The sequence below is a fragment of the Psammomys obesus genome, unplaced genomic scaffold (genome assembly GCF_907164565.1).
Source record: "Psammomys obesus unplaced genomic scaffold, mPsaObe1.curated_primary_1811, whole genome shotgun sequence".
Taxonomy (NCBI): domain Eukaryota; kingdom Metazoa; phylum Chordata; class Mammalia; order Rodentia; family Muridae; genus Psammomys; species Psammomys obesus.
The window spans coordinates 1,596,935-1,612,136 of NW_026596158.1; the positions used below are offsets into that span (position 1 = coordinate 1,596,935).

The window sequence follows — 15,202 nt, forward strand, 5'->3', positions numbered from 1 at the left end:
TGAGAGGGAGGTGGCCCATGAGAGGGGACCATGAGGACAGTGAGAGGGAGGTGGCCCATGGAGGGGACCATGAGGACAGTGAGAGGGGACCATGAGGACCATGAGAGGGAGGTGACTCATGGGAGGAGATCAAGAAGACCATGAGAGGGAACCATGAGGACCATGAGGCCCATGAGAGGGAGGTGACCCATGGGAGGGGACCATGAGGCCCTTGAGAGGGAGGTGGCCATGGGAGGGGACCATGAGAGGGGACCATGAGGCCCAGGAGGCCCTTGAGAGGGAGGTGGACACAGAGAACCTCCAGGGCTTGCTGGCCTGCTCCCTTGCTGCGTACGGAGGTGAAGAGGGCCTGCCTCAGTCAAGGGAGAGAGTGATGCTGAGGCCATCTCCTTTGCAAACTTCAGCAAACACCAACAGCGACCTGCATACGGACACACGCACACACAGCCGAATCCGGTGTTCTACAGTTCAGCGAAACTAATGAAGTGTTCTCAGTGCAGGTGCGGCTTATTAAACACTGGGGACACTCCGCTAGCGCGGGACTGAATCTGTTTGTGTTCTCGTTCTTATCATTACTATTTTGAGAAGCTGTCTGTTGCGCAGCCTTGGTGGGCCTCAGACTCACTGTGTAGAGCAGGCTGGTCTTGAACTCACATAGATCCGCCTGCCTCCGCCTCCTGAGGGCTGGGGTTAATCGGCTGTGCTGTATTATTGAATTACCTAACTCAGTGCTATGGCATATAATATGTAGCTAGATCTATAGATTCTTCTTTTTTAATAATTTATTTAATTTTATTTTATGTGTGAAGGTGTCAGATCCCCTGGAATTGGGGTTACAGACAGTTGTGAGCTGCCACGTGGGTGCTGAGAATTGAACTCGGGTCCTTTTAGGAAGAGCAGACGCTGCTCTTAACCACTGAGTCATCTCTCCAGCCCCTAGATTCTTTAATATATGGCACAGTATAACTTTCCGTGCTGTGCTGAGTGTATTATATTGCCTGGTAAATGGTGTATGTGTTCTGGATAAATGGGGATTTCTCTAAGTCACAAGGAATTATACCACGAGCTACAACAGCGTTTCTTAGCTCTTTGGTGGTCCTTACCTGTTTGAAGACCTCCTCCCGCCGCTTCCTAGAGCACGGGTGGGCAGCCACGGTGGCTTGGGGGACTTTTTAGTGGCAGGTCGCCTTCTGCTTCTCCGCCCCACCCTGTGGGCTGCAAGCTGGCCCCTGTGACTGCCCTTCCAGGGGTGGTGAGTCCAGACTGGGCCGGGTTCGGGAACCCTTAGAAAGAGCCAGCCCGCCAGTGGCTTCCAGCACCTTCCCCGGGATCCGCCGGGACCGGGGAGCACAGCCAACGGCCCCACCTTCTTTGCACACTTCTGCTTTTTCTTCTCCTGGGCTAGCCTCAAACAGCCAACATTCCTGCCTCCGTCTCCCGAGAATCCTGCCTCGGCCTCCTGAGCCCTGGAGCAACGGGAAAGCTGCCACACCCACCCAGCACTGTATGGGCCCTGGGGTGCAGACCCAGACGTGTGCTGATCCTCAACACTTTGACCACTGAGGTAGCTCCCCGGCTACTCCACACAGCTTTTAAAAACTGTGTGTGAGTGTGTGAGTCAGTGTGAGCGAACATGAGTGTGTGTGACTGTGGGAGTTAATCTGTGTGTAGGAGAGTATGTGTGTGTGTGTGTGTGTGTATGAGTCTGTGAGTGGGGGTGTCATGAGTGTGAATCCGTGTGTGAATGTAAATGGGTGTGTGTGCATGTGTGTGTGAGTGGGTGCCTTGACCTGTATGGGTGCCCCTGGCGCTGTTATTCAGGCCTCTGCGAACGACCTGACTCTGGTCCTCTGAACGAGCGTGAAGCACTCTTGAGCACTGTGCCAGCGTTTGGGCACTGAGCCATCACCCCCAGCGTGTGTGTGTGTGTGTGTGTGTGTGTGTGTGTGTGTGTGTATGTATGTGTGTGTGCTGGGAGTCAGTATTCAGGCCCTGAGCCTCCAGCCAGTTGCCCGTCCTCTGCTGGAGGTGCCGACCTGTCTCTTACCTTCTCTTCACCTTCTGGAACTTCCAGCTGGTGTGAACAGCACGCGCCCTCCCTGTCTGGCTGACTGGCACTCGTCCCCTGGTGCCTCGAGGGAAGGTGGGAACTGGGATTTTATCGACATCGTTTTCCTGCGTGTTTTTTGCTCTGACTCTGGCTGCCCTCCTGTCGTGGCCGTGTCCTCAGGGGTGTGAGTGGCATCCTAGCACCTGAGTGTTTGCAGACAAGCCCAAGGCCCTTCCTACCTCCTTCTCCAGGCCTTTTCTGTGTCCCCAGGGTCTGTAGACACACTCACACCAATGCTGGGCAGGTGCTAGGGAGTGAGAGAGCGAGAGTGAGACAGAGACAGAGAGCAGGAGACAGAGAGAGACAAAGACAGAGAGGGGCCGAGAGAGAGCCGTATCATTGAAACCCCACACTCCTGGAGACAGGCAGGAGACACAGGAAAGCAAAGAGGAGAGAAGAGAGTTGTAGCGCACCACGGCACCTCCCTGGAAGGGAAAAGTAAAGTCGGCCTCTTGCCTGTGTGAAAGGGTGCCCGAAGTGAACGCTATTAATGGGAAAGAAAGGATCAAACACGCTCTCCGGAGTGCCTTCGCTGGACCAGCTGAAGCACAAGGTTTGGCAGTCATCTGTCACCTGTCTGTTCCACACCTGGGCCCCGCCTTACACAATCGAAGGTCGGAAGGCTTGAGTAGTCTCAGCAGGGCCTGGCCTTAGTGGAGCAGCGGCACACACCTGGAAGCTCAGTGCTGGTAAGGCAGAGGCTGGATCCGAGGTCACCCTTCCTGTCACACTGCAAGTTAAAGGACAGCTTGAGCTTCATGAGTCTCTCAGAACACAAAACAGCCCTGTCCTGCCAATACAGGTATAGATATATCACACTCACACGCACACTTAACACTCACACACACACACACACACACACACACACACTAGTTCTAGGATAGCCAGGGCTACACAGAGAACAAAACATATATACATATATATATGTATATATGTATTCAAAACAAAACATATATACATATATATAGTTCATATATATGAAATCTGTACGGTGTTTTGCCTGCATGTTATGTGTGTGTACTGTGTGGGTGTGCGTGTGGTCCCTCTCAGGTCAGAATAGAGCATTGGATCCCCTGGTACTGGAACTACAGCCAGTCTGGGCCATCGTATGGGTGCTGGGACTTGAACTCAGGGCCCCAGAAAGGACCGCTGGGTCATTTCTCTAGCCTGAAACGTGCCGTTCTTAAGATCCAAAAGAGCAACTCAGCTGTCTGTTGTAAGAAAACTAAAGAAGGAATCATCGCCTTCGCACACAGTGAAAGACAACACAACAACAAGAGGGGGAGCGTACTCACCTAACACCCTGTGGACGACAGCAAAACCGCGAGGATGAGTGGAAGGAGCAACGCCCCACGGTCCCCCCACACAGCAGGTTGCAAGATTAACTTTTATCACTTTTCATTATGTGCAGGCATTTGTGTCTGTGTGTGAGCGCGTGCACAGTGAGTTCAGGGTGTGCACAGGGGCCTGGGGTGTGTGTCAGATTCCCTGCAGCTGGAGTTGGCCCTGGCTGTGCGCCTCCACGATGTGGTGCCGGGGACTGAACCCCTGTTCCCGGAAAGAGCCGCCAGCGCTCTGAACCACCGAGCCATCTCTCCAGCCCCTACATACAACACAGAGAGAACTACCCCGCTGTGTACCGGGCTGCGGAGTGTCATGTCAGGGCAGGGAGTGTCGGGAACTAAGAGAGAGTAAGGATGCTCTGCAGGCCGGTGTGGTGGACACACCTGTAACCCAGCACTCAGGAGGCAGAGGCGGGCGCATCATCGAGTTCTAGGCCAGCCTGGTGTGCGGTGAGTTTCAGGACAGCCAGGGCCACACAGAGAAACCCTGGCTCTGAAGAAGAAAAGACTGTTCTGGAGTCAACTGACATTTTTTTTGGGGGGGGGATTGCAGTGGGGGGGTTGCTCCAGTCTAGGGCTATGTAGACCAGGATAGCCCTGAGCCCAGAGCTCCACCTGCCTTAGGTCCCCCTCCCCTTTACCAAAAGTGCTGGTGTACCCAGTGTCCAGATCCCTCTACCTCCACTTCTCACATGCTGGGGACTGAGGCGTGCAACACCAGGCCCTCCTCCTCCTGCGCTGCTCTTGATCTGAGTATCACCGGGGTTTCCTCACCTAGTGACAACTCATCCACCTAAATACCAGCGTGTGCTCTTATGACACATTCAGATAAAAGAACAAAACATAACACACTTAAAAGCGAAGTCCGTTTCCATGGGCACAAAGTTATCTCTACACAGGAAACGACGGAGACGGACCCGAGCAACGCAGAGTGCTGCACAGCAGCCTAAGGGGAGCAACGGAAGGAAGGAGGGCTCTGAGACCGTCCTTCCAGCTGGCACGGTGGCGCACACCTTTAGTCCCAGCACCCAGAAGGCAGAGGCAGGGGGATCTCTGAGTTCAAGGCCAGCCTGGTCTACAAAGCTAGTTCCAGGACAGACAGGACTACACAGAGAAACCCTGTCTCGAAAACCAACAACAACAAAACCATTTTGTCTGTTTTAACACTGTGTGAAGGGGCTGGAGAGATGGCTCAGGGTTTATCTCTATCAATAACATTTTTATTTAAAAAAAAAAAAATGACCTGGGAGTGGAGAGCGCAGCCCAGTTGGCAGAAAGCACAAAGCACAAAGCTGTAGGCTCGGTCCCTAGCTTTTGGGGAGTGGAGGGTTATCCTCAGCCACAAAGAGACTCTGAGGTTAGCCTGACCCACAGGAAAAACTAAAACACACACACACAAACACCTACCACAACAAAAAAACAGACTCAGTATCAAAAGAAAGACCAAGGAAGGTCTGTGCTTGGTTCCCAACACCCACCAGCGCGGCTCACAACTGCCTGAAAAGTCCTGCTCCCGGGAATCAGGCTTCCGAGGGCCCCGGAAAGCCCACACCCACCGACAGACTCACGCATACACGTAAAGAGAAGTAAAAAGGCCAAAGGTGAGCCTGCCTTTGTAAAAATAATCAAGGAGTCAAGCCCCCAAACCTCAAAGAAGCGGATGATTTTTACCACGAAAGGGATGAAATGAAAATGTTTTCCAGGTATAAACGCTGTCCTTCAAACCAGCCATGCTGCACACAGGCACGCCTGCAATCGTAGCACAGGGGAGGCTGAGGCAGGAGATTTGCTGCGAGTACGAGGCCAGCCTGAGCCTCAGGAGAGGCTGATTTAAGAGAGAGAGAGAAATTTAGACTTTTCTTCTGGGCCTGTTTTTGCATAAAGGTTAGCCATACTTTTTTAAGGCTGGTTGTGCGTGCTTGTGTGTGTGTGTGTGTGTGTGTGTGTGTGTGTGACCGGGAGAGAGAAAGATGGAGAGATAGCTAGAGAGACAGCTGAGGGGGGTAGGCAGCACCGGAAACCTCAGCGGGCAGGGATCCCCGTGGAGGGGGAGGGGAGCGGAGCCTTTGCTCTGTCCCCAGCCTCTTCCTTCCCCCTGGCCTGGGGGTGGGTTGGGGAGGGGCAGTTCCTCTTTCCTTCCTAAACACCGAGGACGCCCGGGCTCCCAGGGGCCTGGCGATCTGGTTAGGGAAGGCTGTGGATCCCCCTCCTGTCAGGACCCCCTCTGGCCCCTCCGAGAAACATGAACCGGAAAGACAGCAAAAGGTAAGAGGCCCCTCCCCAGGGAGAGCCGAGAGCGCCAGGGTCCTGGCTCCATCCTGCTGCGGAGAGGTTGGGGCGTCATGGGGGGCGCCCCTCCTCCACGCCCCCGAGCCGCTGCCTCTCCGGAGTGTGAACGCGTCCCTCCATCCCAGCCCTCAGCTGCCGCGGCCTCCCCCGGGGTCTTCCCCGTCCCTGTTGCGGTCCCTGCTTCCTCGCACCTCCCCGCCGCGACGGGAACCTCCAGGCGCCTGCAGGCTCGCGCCCCAGGAGAGGGCTGGGGACGAGGGTCTAGGCAGCTCCCGGCCTCTCCAACCACTCCGGCTGCTCCGGGCCTGCGGGGGGCTGGCAGGTCGGGGGGCTGCCCGCGCCAGCAGGGTCTGAAGTGGGCTTCTGTCCTGGCTGCTGCGCGCCTGCTCCCAGGAGGGTGGTGCTGGCACGACCCGGAGGAGCAAAGCGCTTCAGGACAGCGAGCGGATCCCAGCTTCCCCGAGCCATCCCGGATGCCGCTTCGGAGGGGCTTGCCAATTCGTCTCTCTCTCCCCTCCGTCTCTGTCTCTTTCCCTCTCTCTTTCGAGACAGGGTTTCTCTATGTAGTCTTGGCTGTCCCGGACTCACTGTAGAGCAGGCTGGCTTCGAACTCACAGAGACCCTTCCGCCTCTGCCTCCCCGAGTGCTGGGATCGCAGGCGTGCGCCACCACACCCCGCCTGGGGCTGGCAGATCTTACTCTGCGGAGACCGCTGGTTCCCCGGGGTCAGCCCTTGCTGGCGGCCTGAGGCCCGCGCTCCTGAGTGCCCGGAGGGTGGTGCGCGTAGAACTCCGTGTGGGCTCCTGAAAAGCACCGATCCCCACAGAATGCCCCGCCCCCTGCCTGCTCCTAGCCGGGGCTCCGCAGGTGCCGCTATTATTTAACATTTAACAGCTATATTAAGCCCCGACGGGGCTGCTGGGACACGGCAGATTTATTTTAGGATATCCCTGGCGTGTGACTTCTCACCCATGCCCTGCTGCTAGCCAACCTGCTTCCTCCTTGATTGTTTTTGTTTTGTTTGGGGATTGAGTTTTGCTCCGTAGCCCACGCTCGCCTCAGGCTTGGAATCCACCTGCCTCAGTCATACACACACACACACACACACACCCCGCAGCTAGTATGGAATCCACCTGCCTCAGTCATACACACACACACACACACACCCGCAGCTAGTATTACAACCGAGCACGGAAACTTTCACCTTTCACTCCCTTCCTATCTTGAGGTCAGCTTCCCCACCAACTGGGTCCCCTTGAGGATCCAGGCTTCCTAACCCCTGGGGGAGATCCAAGGATGACGCCGCTTTTTTATATGGAGACGACAAAGGCCAGAAAGACGCTGGGTAGCTTATTAAAAGGCACACAGCCAGCAGAAATTTCGAGAACCCAGTTTTGGATGACTCTAGATTAGACTCTACCCCCTCCCTCCGTCCCTCCCTTCCTCCCACCGCCCCCCTTCCCCCCACCTGGGACAGATACCTAGGGAGGCATAAGACAGGAAGGGTTATTTTTAAACTTTCCTTGAAGCTGCTGTGACCCCAGGGACCCCGCCTAGCTCCGAGGAGCCCCTGAGAAGCTCTGGGACTTCTGGGCTCTGACATGTGGGGAGCAGACTAGAGGCTAAGACTGTTGGGCAAACCAATGCCAGCTCGGGCGAGGGGTCTGCCGCCCTGCAGGGGCTGGGGTGGCAGGGTAGGTTCCGAGAGGCCTGACCTCTCGGCTCCATCCGTGCTGGTTCGCAGAGGTGTGAGTCCTACAAAACGGGGTCCTTTCTGGCTCTGGCCAACCCGTGGGACATCTTGGGTGGCCAGCCCTTGGTCCTAGGGTCATTTTCCTGGGTTCCTTGAAAACTCAGGCCGAATCCTGGGGGTCTGCCCACAGCAAATTTGTGATACTTTAGAACTGTTAAGAGGAATTCGAAGGGAGGCGGCAGAGACGGCAAAATACAGGTTTCCGTTTACGAGTGACACCTGGCGTTAAGCATGTGCATACACACAGACACGCGCATGCACATGCGTACGGCAGGAGGGCAGAAGGCCATCATGTGGGAGAGGGAAGGCACCGACAAGATGAGGGAGGGCAGATGGGTGACAAACAGGAGCCAAGTGTGGGCACGATGACGTCTATTACCTGTGAAGATTGTCACAGTGGGCCACCATTTTGTGCACTAACTGTAAAATTAAATACAAAACAAGGGCTGAGTCCACGCGTGTAGGAGGGGTTAAGCTTGGAAGGTTGGTGGTCCCGGGTCTCTGGCCAGGATTGTCGGGGAAATCTGCAATATTTGGGGGCTTGTTGCCCACGAGTCCCTAGTGGGTAACCCTGAGGTCTGATCTGTGCCTAGAGGAATTGGGGTCAAGAAGCATTCTTGGAGTGTGCTTGAAGGAAGAGGCTCCCGTGATGCTCTGCGGTGGGGTTCTGTGTGTGTTGTACCTACAGGAAGTCTCACCAGGAATGCTCAGGGAAGGCAGGAGGGCGGGGCCGGCCTCGACAGGCCCGCCGCCACAAGACATGCCCCACCCCCCGGGAGATCAGCAAGGTTATGGCGTCCTTGAACCTGGGAGTGCTGGGTGAGAGCAGCTGCAGCGAAGAGGAGCTTCTAGAGAAATGCATCCGGTCCTTCGGTGAGCAGCCCTGCCGGCGGCCACTCGGCCCTAAGGCCCTGCCCAGCACGCCTCCCATAGCCTGGCTGTACGGTGGAAAACTGCTGAGGAGGAGGAGTCTTGTCTCTGTGTTGTGTTAGTGACGAGGAGAGCTTCTGTCAGGGGCTTTTAGTTCTGAAGGCAGAAGGATAAAGTTTCCGGTCTAGCTGGCGTGATGTGGCGCACCACATTGATCCCAGCCCTCTGGGGGCAGAATTTGAGGCCAGCCTGGTCTAAATAGCACGCTCCAAGCCAGCCAAGGCTATACGTAGTGATATCCTATCTTAAAAAATAATAATAATAAATTAAGGGCTGGAGAGATGGCTCAGAGGTTAAGAGCACTGTCTGCGCTTCCAGAGGTCCTGAGTTCAATTCCCAGCAACCACGTGGTGGCTCACAACCATCTATAGTGAGATCTGGTGCCCTCTCCTGGCCTGCAAGCAGGACACTATATATAATAAAGAAAGCTTTAAAAAATTGATTAATAGAGGGGCCGAATGTTAAATCATGGCCTATGTGTGTGTCGCCCGGGTCCAGGCTGATTCTGCTCCCCTCTTCCAGATTCAGCCGGCAGCCTGCGCCGCGGAGACCACTTTCTCAAGATGGTCCTGACGATGCACAGCTGGGTGCTGGGCTCCTCGGACCTCGCTGCCCGTCTGCTGACCTCATATCCTCCCAGGACCATCACCTCCATCCAGAGGGCTGAGGGCAGACTGTAAACACCCGGGAGATGGGCAGGGGGAGTAGGCAATGGGGACGCTGGAGAACGGCCTTGACTTAGAACTCAAGTACCAGAAGGCAGTCAAAGATGCCCAGGAGCTGAGGCAGCTACAGATCTGCTACCTGGTCAGGTGGGTTCGGGCCAACCCCCTCAATACCATGAAACTCCTCTCTGACCCCCCTGCCTGGTGTCTGCTCCAGCTCCACACACTCAACCTCCCTTTCTTTTTCTCTTTCTTTTTCTTCCTTCCTTCCTTCTTTCATCCTTTCTTTTCTTCCTTCTTACCTTCCTTCCTTCTTTTCTTTCCTTCTTTCATCCTTTCTTTTCTTCCTTTCTTTCTTTCTTCCTTCCTTCCTTCCTTCTCTCTTTTTTTCCAGTCAGGGTTTTCTTAGCTGGCATGACCTCAGGTCAGCCCTGGCTGTCCTGGAACTCATTCTGTAGACCAGGCTGGCCTTGAACTCAGAGACTGGCCTGCCTCTGCTTGCCAAGGGCTGGGACGAAAGGTGTGTGCCACCACCGCCCAGCCTTTTTTTTTTTTTTAAAGCTCATTTTCTAAATACCCATGCCGAGGCTCAACAGGCGTCTCGGTGGTTAAGAAGAGCACTTGCTGTGCCTTAGAGGACCCGAGTGCAATTCCCAGCACCCACATGGTGGCTGATGACTGTCCCGTTCTAGGGCACCAGACATACATTCATACCTGCAGGCAAAGCACTCATGCATACAAAGTGGACAGGAAAATTTAAAAACACCCCTAATCTGAGTTCCTGAGACCCCCCCCCCAACACTCTTCAGAACACACGATTCTTGGAGATCTCTGGCCAGACCCCATAGGCCCGCCCAGGTGAGACTCACTCCCCCATACCCCGAAAACTGCATCGCCTTGACTCCCTAAGTCTCCCCCAGTCTAGTTCCTGACGCCCCTACTGTCTCTCGTCCCTATCCTGTTTTAAGAGCCCCCGCTCCTACTCCAGAGGTCTCCCCATCCGTTGGGTCACCCCTCTAAACCCGGACTCCAGCCGCCATGTCTAGGGCTCCTTAGCCGAAGGCCCCGTTAACCGCCTCACCCTCATGCCAGCTCGAGTTTACCTCCCATCTCGGAACCCGCCCAGGTACTGGCAGACCCATTACCCTGAAGCCCTGCACCAGGAGCCCCAGCTGGAAGGAGTCATAGGTCGGTTTTGGGCCACTGTAGCGCAGGAAGGCAGCGTGACGCAAAGGAGCCTAGGAGATGGCTCCAGCCTGTGAGTCAGCCCCGCCCCCTTCCCTGCCCCACCCCCACCCCCACCCCCACCCCCTCAACCCTCCGATAAGCTGTCCCTGGCTTCCAGCCTGAGTCCCGGAGGGCCCGGCCCCCCAGCTCTTGTGAGCAGCCCAGGCCTGGGCAAGAAGAGGAAGGTCTCCCTGCTCTTCGACCACCTGGAGACGGAGGAGCTGGCTCAGCACCTCACTTACCTGGAGTTCCGGTCCTTCCAGGCCATCACGGTGAGAACAGCTTTCCAGTCTGCTCCGAAGCAGGAAGCAGAACGGGGGTGGGGGCTGCTCCTAGGCATTGCAATTCCACTGTCTTTAGTATTATCAGTAGCACAGTTCTGTTCGCGGCGCTGGTCACTGACTGAAGTCCGAGTCTCGCTGTGGTAGGCAAGCTCTCCGAGCCACGTCCCCAGCCCAGATCATAAATTCTTATTTGACACAGGGTCTCCCTGTGTAACTCTGGCTGGCCTGGAACTCATTCTGTAAAGCAGGGGCTGGCCTTGAACTCAGAGGTCCGCCTGCCTCTGCTTCCTGAGTGCTGGAACTGAAGGTGTGTGCCATCACTCCTGGGTACACACTGAATGCTTTGTTGTTGTTTTTCCAGACAGGGTTTCTCTGTGTAGCCCCGGCTGTCCTGGAACTAGCTCTGTAGACCAGGCTGGCCTCTAACTCACGGAGATCCTCCTGTCTCTGCCTCTGCCTCTGCCTCTGCCTCAGCACTGCCCAGCCAAAGAGAACCCTCTTAAGTGGGTCAAACTGGGCCACAGGAGGGTCTAAGACAATGAGTCTTGAGTTCAAATCCCATTGCCTTATTAACTGTGTTTGGAAGACATGCTGGATACAGTATGACCTGTAGGGGTCTATCTTCTTGTTCTATCTCGTGGGTCCCAGGTTCGAGCCCCCATAGACATTTCTTCTCCCCCAGCCCCCCGCTCATTCCTCACTACCTGTCTGCCCCACTGTGTGGAGATAGAGGTCTTATGGCCTCCACCTGTGTCCAAGGGTGAATTTGAGCTCTTTCCCACTCCCTCCACACCTAGTCTTAGAGATGCGTGCCAACACAGCTGGTCTCTGCAGAGCTGCAGATCAGGGCTTTGTGCATGCCAGGCGGGCATTCTGCCAAGGGCCTGGGTCCCCAGCCCCTCTCAGGTCCTTTTTACCTGGCTAGCTTTGAGCTGGTTTCCCTGCCTCTCAGGTGACGCACTCATAAAATGAGAGAAATAAAATGAAATGAAAAAACCGCTTAAAGGTGTCCATTGCCCTATGTCGTGGTGGCACTGAGGAGGCTGAAACTGGAGGGCAGGAAGCCCAAGGCCAGCATGGACTCCCTGAGACCCTGTCGCAAAAATGCCCACTGCGGTTCAAACACAGAGACGAGCCATCAAAGTTATGATTGATTATAACTGATTAACTGATACTATATTTATTCGTTTAGTCACTGACCATTTCAAGCCACCGCACCTCAGCTCCCCCGTATGGGGAGGTTGGGAAATTAAAACAGGGTAAATACGGCTCCCACCCAAGACCAGAGCGTGGTTCAGAGGAAACACCATCCCAGGAAAACCTTTGAAATTGCTGTATTTCACTTCCCTCAGGGCAGCTGCGTGTGCCTCTGTGTTGAAACGTATCAGCCGCTAACATCTAGACACTGTTTTGAAGGAAAGTGGGGAGCTGGTTCCTGTAGGGGACAGATTTCCAGGCTGGGCTGTTGGGTGTGCATGCGTGTTTGTGCGTGCACGCACAAGCGTGTGCTTGTGTGGTGTGGTGGATGCTGAGTGTGGAATGTACGTGCTGTTGAGCAGAACAAGTAGAAGCCAATTTCTTTTTTATGGTTTTTAATTTTACTCTATGTGCATTGGTGCGAGGGTGTCAGATCCCCTGGAACTGGTGTCACAGACAGGTGTGAGGCACCGTGTGGGTGCTGGGAATTGAACTCAGGACCTCTGCGGGAACAGCCAGTGCTCGTGACTGCTGAGCCATCGCCCCAGCCCCTGGAAGCGGCTTTCCAGTCTCCTTTCCAATCATTCCCTTTGCTGACCTCACTGCAGTCAGGCATGTAATAACGAGCACCCACGCTGGAGAAGGATTTGGTGATGCCGAGGACCCACAGCAGCCTGTGGGGAGACTGAGGCTAGACCACGCTAAGGCGTTAGAGGTTGGGGCTGCCAGAAGGACGGAGTGTGAGCCTCACGCTCCAGCCTGACCCATCCTGCCCTCAGCCCCGAGACCTGCGGGGCTATGTTTTGCAGGGCTCGGTGAGGGGTTGTCCCGCTCTGGAAGGGTCCGTGGGTCTGAGCAACAGCGTGTCCCGTTGGGTTCAGGTCATGGTGCTGAGCCGCCCCGGGCCCGCACAGCGCGCCCAGGTACTGGACAAATTCATCCGCGTGGCACAGGTGAGCTCTTGACCACCCCGTCTTTCCGTTGATTTGTTTTGAGGCAGGGTCTCTCTAGGTTGCTCTGCCTGTCATGGAACTCACTTGTGTAGACCGGGCCGGTCGCAAACTCCTCTCTCTGCCTACTGAGTGCTGAGGTTCTTAACGGCATGTACTGCCATGCTGGCTTCTACCTGCTTCTGGGACTGTAGAGTTGGGACAGCGGTCTGACCCTCCATGTTGCAACTGACCAAGGCTCCAGGCCCTTTTTTAATTATGTTAAAGTGTGTGTGTGTGTGTGTGTGATGTGTATGCATATGGCACTGAAGTTACAGGAGGCGGTTGTGAGCTGCCTGATGTGGGCACTGGGAATGGAACTCAGGTCCTCTGCAAGAACTGCATGTGCACCTAACCACTGGGCCATCCTTCCCTGGCACCAGGCTCTGGATCCAACGGCCATTTACTAGCCACCACCCCTGTGGCATCACACCCTCAGAGTCCACACTCCTGGGATCTAGCTGGAGACTGTGAGCTCAATTCCACAGTTAGGCCTTGCTTGGCCCCACCAGCTGGCTGGCTATTTGGGAATTAACACGGCTGCCCAAGCCCCAAACCAGGGATTCTCTCCCTGCTGCAGAGAAAGGGGCCTTCCCGTCCCCCAGCTTCGCGTGTCCAGTCCTCAGGGCCCCCTCTGTGTCTTTGGGACAGCGACTGTATCACTCTTGCTGATACTTAGATACAGAGGGACAGTCCAGCCTCTCTGGCCCCGACCTGTTGAGTCAGCCTCCTCTCTCTTCTGGGAAAAGGGAAGCCCTGTGGTCAGGCCTCTTTGAACATCTCCGAAGCAGACCACACCCTTCCTATGAGCCTCCCAGCGCCTTGCTTCCTCTTGCTTGGCCATTTGTGTCCACGCTGGGGATTGAACCCAGGACCTCCTGCACTCCAAATAAGCCCCTTACCGAGCCACATCCCCAGCCCCCGACTGGTAGGTTCTAAGCAGGTGCTCTGCCACTGAGCCATATCTTGCTGGGCTCTCCAGACCAGGGCGGGGCTGGCATCAGCCTGTGTCTCCTTGGGCTGAGCATCTTCTGCCTGGTCCCACCTCACCTCTGTCCACTGTGACTTCCACCCCTCAAGCTTAGACTAGGGGCAAGGGTTCCCGATACCTGCGGACCACACGCCTGTGCCACAGCAGGTCACTATTATCCTATTCAGTTCTACCTGGTGCCCAGCCCCCACCCACAGTCCATGCCCTCACCCCAGTGCCTCTCAGAATCGCTCGACCCCCGGAGCCTGACACATTTCTGAACTCTCTGCACCTGCCTGACTCACACCTGTCTAGCCTCCAAGTCTGTCCAAGCCCAGGTTACACGCCTGGCCCCTCCCCAGTCCAACCCACTCGCCTGCTCACAGCGGCCCACGAGCACACGTGACCGAAACGCCTAGCTCAGGAGCCCCCTGCCCCACCCCGTTCCCCTGTCCTGTGGTACCTTCCTCTGCTGTTCCAGAGGCTTCACCAGCTGCAGAATTTCAACACACTGATGGCGGTCACGGGGGGCCTGTGTCACAGCGCCATCTCCAGACTCAAGGACTCCCACGCCCACCTGAGCCCTGACAGCACTAAGGTAACCCCGGAACTCCCCAAAGTCCAAAGCGGTCGTGTGCCCTGAGCCCTCGCACATTACTCAAGGGCTCTGGAACCAACCTAGGACCCTTCTCCAAATTCTGTAGACCCCTGGCTAGCCCGTCCCTTTCCCCAGGCCACCTACGGCAGCGGTGCGCCCCAGAGAAAGCCCTGCTCCTCACTGGGAGGTTCTAGGCTAGTGAGCATCCTTCTGTGGGTGGAGTCCAGATTCAGGGGCTCGGAGCCCCCGGGAGCCTCGGAACAGACACTCCGGCCCACAGCACGCTCTTTGCACACAGGCCCTGCTGGAGCTGACGGAGCTCCTCTCCTCCCGCAACAACTACGCCTGCTACCGCCGCACCTGGGCCGGCTCTGCTGGCTTCCGGCTGCCCGTGCTGGGGGTCCACCTCAAGGACCTGGTGTCCCTGTATGAGGCCCATCCGGACAGGCTGCCGGATGGCCGCCTGCACCTGCCCAAGCTGAATAGCCTCTACCTGCGGCTGCAGGAGCTGGCAGCCCTGCAGGGGCAGCACCCGCCCTGCCGCGCCAACGAGGACCTGCTGCATCTCCTGACGGTGAGCCGTGGGCCCTATGTTCCCTGCGCTCCCTGAGACCCCCAGGGACCACTGGGCACCTGCAGAGCCGGGAGAGGTAGTTATGGGATGAGAGGTTTTTGGTTGGTCGGTTTGCTTTTGGCTGTATTGGGGATTGAAACTAGGACCTCACTTATAATATGGGAATACTCATTCACTGAAACACACCCAGCCCCTCACTGGGGGATCCTAGGCAGGGGCTCTACCACTGAGCCACACCCCAGCCCCTCACTGGGGGATTCTAGGCAGGGGCTC

General features: G+C 56.0%; 1 protein-coding gene across 1 annotated transcript in view; it reads left to right on the plus strand.

Moving 5' to 3' along the window:
* Positions 1–5,646: 5,646 nt before the first annotated feature.
* The window catches only part of Rasgrp4 (RAS guanyl releasing protein 4), a 15,877-nt gene continuing 6,321 nt past the window's right edge, over positions 5,647–15,202 (plus strand). The window contains exons 1-9 of the mRNA XM_055594819.1: positions 5,647–5,718; positions 8,184–8,368; positions 8,948–9,053; positions 9,175–9,237; positions 10,217–10,348; positions 10,436–10,589; positions 12,578–12,751; positions 14,239–14,355; positions 14,654–14,929. Of these exons, the coding sequence (XP_055450794.1) occupies positions 5,696–5,718; positions 8,184–8,368; positions 8,948–9,053; positions 9,175–9,237; positions 10,217–10,348; positions 10,436–10,589; positions 12,578–12,751; positions 14,239–14,355; positions 14,654–14,929 (1,230 nt within the window). The 5' untranslated portion in view covers positions 5,647–5,695. The remainder of the gene's footprint in view (positions 5,719–8,183; positions 8,369–8,947; positions 9,054–9,174; positions 9,238–10,216; positions 10,349–10,435; positions 10,590–12,577; positions 12,752–14,238; positions 14,356–14,653; positions 14,930–15,202) is intronic.